Raw genomic sequence first — 11,125 nt, forward strand, 5'->3', positions numbered from 1 at the left:
CACCGCTCTCCTCTTAGGACACCAGAGAGGCCCAGAGCCTCCACCTTGTCCGTGCACCGCTCTCCTCCGGACACCAGAGAGGCCAGAGCCTCCACCTTGTCCGTGCACCGCTCTCCTCTTAGGACTGCACTTTGCTCTGGGCGCACTAAGGTGCCGTTTGGTCCCAGCTTCCCTGCTTCCACATATGTCACGACTCCCCGCAACTGCAACTCCTCGGAGGCAAGATTGGCAGAAATGCCCCTGGCAGATGGATGGAAATGTACTTTCTATTTGGTAGAGTAGGAGGAATGATTGCTCTAGTTATGAGGTATTAGGGTGGGTTTGATGGACAACATTCTAGTATTCAGTCACATTGCGCTGCCCACAGAGTCAGACAGTATGTTCAAATCCAGTGTGGGGTTTAGGTTTTCACGCTAGAAGCTATTCGTTTTCCTGTAAGGGAATATAAAGTTAAGTTTGGGTATGAGGGTTTGGTGAATGCGAGGTCCAGGATCGAGGCCTCTAGCATTGCACACCATTCGACAAGGACAAAAACAAAACGTACACCATCCCTCTTTGCACCCACCAGGAGCCCTCCACACCTCCACATTAGTTAGTTGTCGACGCCCGCAGCTTAGACACACATCGCTTACTATTCAATGTGTCGACCTGCAAGTGTTGATTGGGCACCTCGCTCCCAACAGACAATCACAGTCATTGATTGGTTCTAATGTGTTCCCTTCTTCAGAAAATAAAAAACAACTTTAGCTTTTAGGAGTTTGGGGACTCTGTGTGGAATAGGCACACCGTTACTACTACTACTGGTTACTACCAACCTACTGGTCTCTGGACATGTTACAAAAGCACCCCCAAAGTCCAGACCAAAAACCCGTCCCAGTCAGTGTCCAAATATGCCTTTGCAGACTACAAACATAACAAAAAAAACGGATTCCACACATTCTCTTTAAAGATAGAGCTGTTGGTGGCGTACAGTCACACGTTCATAATCACAGCTCGTTTCACTCCCTCTTGTCAGCTTTTGGCTTTGCTTCAACTGTGGTGAAATCTCGTTGACACCTTGATAGATTTAATTCTTGTTTTTTCAATCTCCAGCAGCAGACAAAGCCTTTATTCATGCAGACGTGCTTGAAATAATATTAGTAATGCTCTGCCTCATGTTGTGGCGGGAGAAGGGTTGTGCAATATTCTTGAGCCTTGAAACCTGTTTTTCATAAGTCACCTCACAGATATGTTTTACCTCGCAATTTCCTGGTCTGACGAAATTTACAAACATGTCTCAATGAAAGATCCGGAAATGTTGACGGATCAAAAAGGTTGAATTCGTTTTTTACAAAGATGTTTGTGTATGTGTCCTCTAAAACTAATGTTTGCATTTTCAATGTAAAATCCTTTTCATTGGCGCTGCCTTTGTATTCATTTTCCAAACCAAATGAATCTCCGAGGTCACGGTTCGCCTTCTCTTATTAACGTGTGAAATGTCCATTGAGATCCTGCTTTTCCACCACATATTACCAAAGGTATCCTCTGAGCCCGTACCTCTTTGGATACCCTCTGGCTAATGGTCCTCTCCGTCTAGTCAATGGAAAGGCCACAGCCATTTGGTTTGATTGAATCCCTGTAGGATAAAAACAGCATTAGGGCCGAGAGGAATACACATGAGGAGAATGGGAGCGGGAAGTGGCTTTAATTCTGCTCCCCGTTGGGATTAAGGGCCATATGTTGCAGCGCTGGCTGGTAATTGGTACTTTGTTGATAATTGTGTCGCTTCTGTCGTTGTTTTCCGTCCGTGCATATGTAGGAAAAGCCTGATTGAAATGCATCACACACTAGCTTCGGAATGATGAATTAATACACGGTTTAATGGTTGTCTCTCTCTCTCTCACTCGCACTCTCCCTTCTCTCTTTCTGTCTCTATCTCCCTCGGTCTGTTTTATTATGATTTGACGATATTTTCTATCTGTGACTTGCTGGTCATGCTCATGATTCCCATCTCTCTCTCTTGCTCTCGCTCATGCTCTCTCTCTCTCGCTCTCGCTCTCTCTCTCGCTCTCTCTCGCTCTCTCTCTCTCTCTCTCTCTCTCTCTCTCTCTCTCTCTCTCTCTCTCTCTCTCTCTCTCTCTCTCTCTCGTTCATGCTCTCTCTCTCGTTCATGCTCTCTCTCTCTCGTTCATGCTCTCTCTCTCTCTCTCTCTCTCGTTCATGCTCTCTCTCTCTCGTTCATGCTCTCTCTCTCTCGTTCATGCTCTCTCTCTCTCGTTCATGCTCTCTCTCTCTCTCTCGCTCATGCTCTCTCGCTCATGCTCTCTCTCTCTCTCTCTCTTTCTCTCGCTCATTCTCTCTCTCTCTCTCTCTATCTCCTCTCTCTCTCTCTCTCTCTCTCTATATCTATATCTATATATCTATATAAAAAAGACAGATATTTCCACTCCTCACTCTCACATGCACGTTGTCATTGTGGTGTCTCTCCCTGCAGATGAGTTTAACCCAGAGGTCCCCAAACTGGAGAAGAGTGTCAGTGGCAGCAGTCCGTCGCGCGACCGCCTCCTCATCACCCTTGCCGCGCTGCTCGCCTCCTCCATGCTGTTGTCGTAGCGACCGGAAGACGCAGGACCAGCAGTCTCTCTCTCTCTCTCGTCTCTGTCTCTGTCTCTGTCTCTGTCTCTCTCTCTCTCTCTCTCTCTCTCTCTCTCTCTCTCTCTCTCTCGCTCACTGTCGATCTGTTTCTGACTCTCTCTCTCTCTCTCTCTCTCTCTCTCTCTCTCTCTCTCTCTCTCTCTCTCTCTCCTCTCTCTCTCTCTCTCTCTCTCTCTCTCTCTCTCTCTCCAGCCTTGACGTGACTCGTCTCCAAGGCTTGTCCTTTGGAGTTTTTCAATGACAGTGAGTTTGTGTCAAACCCGAAAACTCAACAGAGAGAAAGTGACGACAACAAAAACAACCACGACTAAATTGGAACACAATCAAAATAAATTTGAATCTGGACATAATCTGCTCAACTGCTACAAAGAGGCCTTTTTTTACAATTATCCTAACACAAGACAATTTATGTGCATTTTGTTGTTGGACATGACGACTGTAAGAATAGCATAGCCTTTCATCTATAGGTGTATTCAACACAACACGGTGAACAAGGACTGATACTTACTAGATGATATTGATTGATATGACAGAGCTGCTGCTTGGCGAGACAGCCGCTGTCTAGGCTGGGGAGCCAGTCGATTTGTAAAAAGAATTAGGCTAAAATGGGGGCTTCCCGAACTCGAATTTGAGCAATTCCGACTTTTTGCCTCGTCTTCATCTGAAGATATATGCTTATTTGGGAACTGCGAGTTCCCAGACATTGACTAGCGACAAGGGACAGAAGAATGCGAAAATTGGAAAAACTGACTTCATGGTGGGGGCCTCATGACTCGTGACAGAGCTCTGGAAACAATGAACGAAGTCCGATGATTGATTTCGAGATCCAATGTTTTTTTTCGCTGTGATCCAGTAAAAAAAAAAAGAAGGAATGACATAAAAGGGACAAGGTGAAGCGTGATGCTGGCGCGACTCTGTTGGGTATTCCTGTAGTCCCACACTGGGGTGAACTGCTGCCATTGTCCAGGAAGATGATGAATGTTTTCAGTGCGAGGGGGGAATTGCTCTTATAGCGATACTAGGTGTCTCCTAGGAAATGGAAAGACTTTTTTTTTTTCTTTTTTTCACTGGGCCTTTAAAGAATCCATTTTCACCAGACATAAAGACTTACCCTGAATTTAGGGTATGCACTGTCAAAGGAAGTTTACCAGATATTTTTCTCTTATATTCATTAAGAGTGCCCTCCTAACAACTAGTCCAACGTCTGTACTTCCTGCCTTCACTTTGTACTTATAGAAAAGTACAGACTCTGAACTAACCATTTCGTTGCTACTTAGCGATGGCAGATCTGTCGATGCATTTAGCACTCTGACGTTTTCTTTCCCTTTCTCACAAGACGTCAGATCTCTCCCCTAGCAGCAATCAACAGAGTATCTCCTAATTCCACTCATTTACAGTTTTAAAAATACCTTGTCATGCAGCGCAGGATAATCTGTTTCCTGCACAACGTTTGGTCCATTTGTTTAACACGTCTAAGAGGCCTGCAGTCAATCAGCGCTGATTGGCTATTACAGTCGTTACAGTCACCATGGAAACTACCCCATACAGTCGCCGCCGTGCGACAGGTGCCTGAGGAGAACTTTGTGCTTTGAGTTTCGCAAAGCAACGCTGCCGCTATTTTGTTAAAAACACAAGTGAATGTGCAAATAAACAAACAAAAAAAACAACCTTTTTGTACTGTAACATAAGATATGTAGGATGGCGTTATTGAAATGACAATGTTTTGTTTTCAGTATTTATTTATTTCTGATTTATTTTAACAATGGTCTAATTGATATACCTAATTTATTAGTATATACAGTTTAGGCATTTGCTCATCAAGCTAGTTGTGCCAAAATTATGATTTATCTTCTTATTGTGTATTTTTTTTATTTAAAGACATTTGCTTGTGTACGAGACAAGCAGACCGACCAGATCTTTATCAGTTACTATTGGCCACACAAACGACAAGTGAACAACATAAACTCAGTAACTTCATGCTGAGGTAACAGAGGGACTTTGGGATGTCGTGCACCAACTGAAAGTGTCTGAGGTCATTGAGGGAAGGCAGTTTCGTTTATCAAGAGCTATATGTCCAGGATTTGCAGTGAAATATAAAGCTCTCATGTTGTAATGTATATTTATAATACATGCCTGTCATGGAATGTGCAAATGCACCCGATGCGTGTGCGTGTGTGTGTGTGTGTGTGTGTGTGTGTGTGTGTGTGTGTGTGTGTGTGTGTGTGTGTGTGTGTGTGTGTGTGTGTGTGTGTGTGTGTGTGTGTGTAAAAGAGAGAGGGGAATTGCATATGTGTGCACATTTGTGTGCGTGTGTATGTAGAATGTGTTTGTCCGCGCTTTTGAAGTATGTGGCATTTAGAAATTTCGTACTTGTAAAAAAGATACAATTGTTTGTAGGATTCTGAATATGCAAGTGTGTTTGAGAGGACGTGCTCTTGTGTAAAGTTAGTTTACATTAGGGGGCTTTTGGGAAGGGGGGAAAAAAGCATTTAATGACGTTAAAGACAACCATAAGAAATGGGTTTACCTTTGACAGGATTCATTCAGAAAAAACAACTGTAAATTGAATCAAGAATGATTAAAAAATACAATTTAAAAAAAAAAGCTTTTTGTAAATGTGTTTTGTTAATGAGTCTGTAAAAAATAATGTGCCAAACATTGATGACCGAGCAGCAAGTCAAAACATTGTTCCAAACATATCCCATTGCAACTCCCTTTGTTATGGTGTTATGTTTTCTTGCACTTTTCACCAGGTCAGGCAGCCATTTCACGTTTGTTTATGTGGATTCTCTCTCTCTCTCTCTCTCTCTCTCTCTCTCTCTCTCTCTCTCTCTGAACATGTATATGTACAGTGTATATGTGTACAGTGTATATGTGTACAGTGTATATGTACAGTGTATATGTACAGTGTATATGTATACGGAAGTATTGCCTCTAACCAGACTCCCCCGTAAAACTTCAAGGGGTCCACGTACTGTTCCGCGTAAAACCATCAGGGATTTTCTCATCTCCCGTCTTCCTTCCAGAAAGGTTGCACATTCAGTTCTCACTGCAACGCTGTAAAACATAATGACAACCTTGACAGCCTAACTTACAGGTAAATTTTTTCCTCCCTCCCTCAACCTCTGTCAACTATATAACTGCTCTGCCCCTCTCTCTCTCTCTCTCTCTCTCTCTCTCTTTCTCTCTCTCTCTCTCTCTCTCTCTCTCTCTCTCTCTCTCTCTCACTGTCTCCCCCCTACCCTCCTTAATTGTCTCCTTTCAAAAAAGAAAACACCTGCGAGCCATTCGTGTCTCTACAAATCTATCTTCTTTCCCCCCCCCCCACACACCCCCGATCAACCCACCTCTGTCTTCCTTGTTCTTTGGTGCTGTCAGCTCCCTTCTAATCTTGCTCCACAGAGGAAAAAAGCAGCAGACAGAAGGGAAAGAGACAGGCCCATCAGCGGCACTGATGTTCATGTCAGGGGGCCAGATAAGATTTGGTCTCCCATCAGAACCGGGTATTGGTGAAGAGATGCAATAAAAGAGATGGAAAAGAAAGCAAACATTTCTGTCAGATGTCAGTTGAATAAATGTAGTGACAAATAATGCAATGTATGCCTTGGATATAAAGCATGTCTATATTCAAGCTTGGTTCATATTTGACCATGTTGATAGCTGAGATAATTGAGTTCAATAATTTAGTTATTCTGGATTGCTTTTCTTATTTTTTTTAACAAGAAACCGTAATTTGCCCGATCAGAGTCACTTTAATTTCTGGCATCAATCAGTGACTAACGGATGTGACGTGGGGATATTACAACTGTCAAATTGCTTTACGGTTAAATCGATGGAAGTAAAAAAAAAACATCAATGCGCTCTAATTAAGCATTAAGATATTCAAATGAAACGATCAGAAGTGTCTCCACCATACACAAATACAGGACATGTCGGTGACTATCCTCATCAGGTATATCTAAACGTCTAACAGGTGAGGGTGGTCCAAATGTCCTCGCACTACGGAAAGGAATTTTTATTACCAAAAAACAAACCGCATTCATCCCCCCCTTCTGCGGGGACACATTATCGTTTTCTGAATCATTTACTGCGAGATAAGCCATCTGCATGCGAATCGAGGGGCGACGAAGTCTAGAGAAGCCCCCTTGACGATGAGCACCATCTGTTGAAAACAATGAGACGGATGCCTCCGGCTCTTACAACTTATTGTATCAGTTTACATCAGGGAGAACGTCAGACATGGGGTTCCTGCATGCATTTTTACATCAAAAACCCCCATTTCTTAATAAGAAGATGGCATGATGTTTGGAGGAGCTGACGTGTGCTCTTTAGCAGCACGTCTACGAGGCCATTGGGGTGTTCTGTATGTTCGTAGAGAAGACAAGACAATTGCATGTTGTTAGGAGATGACCTGTGCTCTTTTGCAGTGCTTTTGTCAGGCCGTTGGGTTTCTTGTTCGTTTGCAGCCCACAGGCTATGACAGGTAAACACCTATAGGTGTCACTAAAACGTACTTTGTAAGGCTCTGAAATTCAGTGACAGACTGTAATTAGGGGGAAAAGTGTTATATGAAGCCGTTGGCCCGGGGTCCCTCGAGAATGGGATTGTAAAAAACGATGTTAACACCTGGGATGAAAGGAGAAATAAATATTTTGGATGATACATTCATTCGCCGTTGATTTATATATCTTTTATGGGTAGAACTTCCACTTTAAGTATTATCTTTTCCAGCTGTATTATTTCTAGCTAGGCCTTGATCTATCTTGTGTCACTGTATCATACATTATGCAAGTGTTGAAGAGTTGATTTTACGTAGTGGAATGATTGTTTTTTCATTATCTTGGAGGTATGGGTTATTTTGAGCTGTGGCGCAGGGCTTTGTTCAGGGTGCAGATAACATTGTCATCTTGTGCACAAAAATAGCCAGGCCAGTAGAATAATGGTAATGCTACTATTAGATGGACTATGAGCATCAAATAAATGCTGATGCCGCGTAGCAGACGTCAGTGCACGTGTGCGGTGTTGATGTGGCTGCTGACCCAATATCGGGTGAGTAACGTGACCCCTCTGCTATGCCTGTTCATGTACTCCAGCTGATTGAACGAATGAATGAATACATGCATCAATAAATACTCATTTAAAGCAACTTTGTGCAATGGCAGATATATTTGATATTTGTTGTTCACCAATAACCCCTCCCCCCTTCTTCGTCATCCAAAGGCCGCTGCGGGACGCTCCCCATCTCAGCCGCCCAGGCCCTACTCGGGAACGGATCGGTGCGGGACAGAGGCCAAGCACTTTACGGCTGCTGGCCACAGGTGTGTGAATCACATTTTCCTGTTTGGTCCAACAGCCCGTGGTCCGTGTCACTCGCCCAGCGTGCCCCCCAATACCTGCAGACCCGATACCCACCACGCACCGAGGCTTCTGGATGCATGCATACTGAACCTGGACACACACGCACTGAACCCTCTGGACGCACACACACTGAACCTTCTGGAGGCACACACACTGAACCCTCTGGACGCACACACACACTGAACCCGGGGAGTGGTAGTGCTGTCAGATGCCAAATGGACTGTAATTGAATCGTCCTTATCGGCATATTTAGAAAAAAAAATTACGAAACACTCCGATTGGTCAGCACCATGACAGGCTAATCTATACCCGTATTTTCAGGGGGGGGGGTGTTGTTTCCTTAGACTTGCTGTCCCCCCACATGCATAAAGAGCTGTATGGCTGCTGGGACGTGTCACTGTGTGCATCGTAATGCGCGGCGCGCTAAGCCCGGCTCCAGGGCTGCGCCTCTGCGCACATTAATTTGGGCTCCTGCCAATCTCCCAAAGATCAGCTGGCTAATGTGTTGACAAGTGGAAGAAACTTATCGCCGAATATCAAACGGAGCACATTTGGCTGTAACTGCAAGTGCAGCGCTTGCAGCCTCGTGTGGGTTGATTTGTGTTTGTTTGTTTGTGTGTGTGTGTGTGTGTTTGTGTGTGTGTGTGTGTGTGTGTGTGTGTGTTTGGATGTGCGTGTGTGTGTGTGTTTGGATGTGCGTGTGCAGGCTTGTTTGTGTTTGTGTGTGTATGTGCCCTTGTGTGTCTGCCTGTGCATGTGCAGGCTTGTGTGTGTGCGTGTGGTTGTACAGAAAGAAGTGGTTTTTAATAATAATCAGGCACGATATGATTTTGACTCTGGGGTAGATGGAATTGCGGTCGATATGAGCCAATATTTCGAAGCCATTCCGCTGAATGGTTTTGTTTTCAGGCCAGTGCGAATCCTCGCAGAAGATTACCAAAGGTTTTTTAATACAGCCCGAAATAACCATTGTGATTCCCAAAATGAAATTAGGCCTTTGAACCTTCCTGTTTCGAATGGCATGTGTTATTATCCGCATTCCACTTTTATTATCCGCATTCCACTAGGGCGAATGCCGCGTATGAATTCTAGATAAACGATGTCTGAACAGTGCTGGGGGCTGTTGTCCTCTGCTGCTTCACCTCTCGTTAGAAATCACTCCGTTATGATACCCCCCCCCCCCCGAGACGGAAAATAAATAGATGTTTAAGCTTAACATTTGTCATGTCTCCAAGTGTTTCTGGGGAAAAAAGAAAAAAAGAAGTGTCGAATGCAATCTAAATCACTCTCACACCCTTCCGCTATGCTCTTCTTAAGATGAATTGATTATTTTAGTTTGTACTATTTTGACGGTTTGACTCTATGTGAGGATCTTAGAAGATGTTATTTTCTCCTTTTTGATGTTGTTTTTCTCGTTTGGTCGTATTATCTCTCTCTCTCTCTCTCTCTCTCTCTCTCTCTCTCTCTCTCTCTCTCTCTCTCTCTCTTATCTACTTCTCGTTCGCACACTCTCTCACTGCCTCACCCCCTGTTATGCTCACTGCATCTGTGCTCCACTCAACAGCTGGGGACGTGTCCAAGCAAACAACAACATCAATTGTATTATGGGATTGTGTTTGTGTGGTTCATGTTGTTTAATGCAGACAGAAAAAACAGAAAGGAATACTAATGAGTGCAGTGATTCACTTAAGACTCATCCACCTTTGTACTGAGGTGCCATGCCACAGATTTTGTACATTTTATAAACTGGAAAAATGCCACATATTCTTATTTATTCTACTGAATCCAAGTCCTAGTCCCAGAACGGGTCCTTTTGGTGTTGATTGAATAGCTTGGTTGTGGATTTCAATTTGAAGTGTCACTGCAACTGTTGTATTTCTATTAACCTGTCCACTTCCCTGTTAATAATGTTGTTACAATTGCCAATAGCGCACGCGGTGCCAGAGTTCAAGAAAACAATACAGCAAGTCTGTCAAGGCACTTAATAGCGCCATTGTGTGTTCTTTCTCTACTTTCATAAGTGGGGTTGTGCACATTCATATTGATTCACTGCATTCAATTGCCAATGTTGGTACCTCATTTTACTTTCAGGCATGAAGGGAGTAATGTGTACCCACGTTCAAAATGTGTTCCTTCTAGATAAAAAAGAATAATAATGCAAAGAAAGGATGATAAATCAATGCAAGAAGAAATGGATCAAATCTGTCAGTTGAAGTCGACAGACTTTTGGGGAGTGGAACCCAAAACTGTCAAATTCTTGAATTCTCCTTTGGCACTAAACCAGTAGGATATCAATATTGGCCTAGCAACGGATCACACATCCAATCAAATTATCTTCATATTTGACTTTACTTCACATCTCAATAGAATTCCTTTCCTTCCAGAAGATGAATTATATCAAAGCAGGATTTGATCCTGCAGCAATAATCCTAAAGGCCAAAGCCAATCTTCCAAGACTTAAAGTGCACAGGACTATGGCTATTTCAACAATCATGCAGCCTTTGAGTCAAACCCATGAACTGTTAAAAAAACGTAAACCCAAGGGTAGCTTAGGGGTCATTTTGTTGCAGCAACTTCCAAAATCAGAACAGGAAAAAAAAAAACTCTGATTTTCAGATAATCTATCATTTTAGCCCCGTGATTGGTGCAATAGGATGTGGTTGGCTGATGGAACCACATAGAGGCTGTCTATACTGATTATTTATAAGGCTGAATCAAACATGGGGTCGCCAGGGGGGGGGGGGGGGGTCAACTTAAAGGCACAGGAAGGCTCGGAGATTACACTTTAATCATGTGTTCAAAGATGGTCCCCTCGCTTGACCGTCCCTAAGTGGTGTTGGGCTGTGTGTGTGTTTGTGTGTGTGTGTGTTTACTTTCAACTTTTTCTCCAGTTTCATTTCAACCTTAAAACGTGTTCCTTTCAACACACATTACGTTGGATATTTTGACTTCAACACACATTCAAATCGCCTGTTGAACCCCCCAAGCAGCAGCAATGCGCTAATGGTAGCAACTGAAATGGAGGGAAGATCCGAGAGTCAGTATGTCTGTGCCCTGGCATGGCCTCGCACCATGGATCAAGGCGTTTCCTTGATGAAAAGCCGCCCACACATCGCCCACATTATGTTCCCAT

General features: G+C 43.6%; 1 protein-coding gene across 1 annotated transcript in view; it reads left to right on the forward strand.

Moving 5' to 3' along the window:
• LOC132450767 (ephrin-A3-like) overlaps positions 1–4,904 on the forward strand; it is a 56,007-nt gene extending 51,103 nt beyond the window's left edge. The window contains 1 exon segment of the mRNA XM_060042867.1: positions 2,474–4,904. Coding sequence (XP_059898850.1) covers positions 2,474–2,592 — 119 coding nt within the window. The 3' untranslated portion in view covers positions 2,593–4,904.
• Positions 4,905–11,125: the final 6,221 nt, after the last annotated feature.

The sequence above is a fragment of the Gadus macrocephalus genome, chromosome 22 (genome assembly GCF_031168955.1).
Source record: "Gadus macrocephalus chromosome 22, ASM3116895v1".
Lineage (NCBI taxonomy): Eukaryota > Metazoa > Chordata > Actinopteri > Gadiformes > Gadidae > Gadus > Gadus macrocephalus.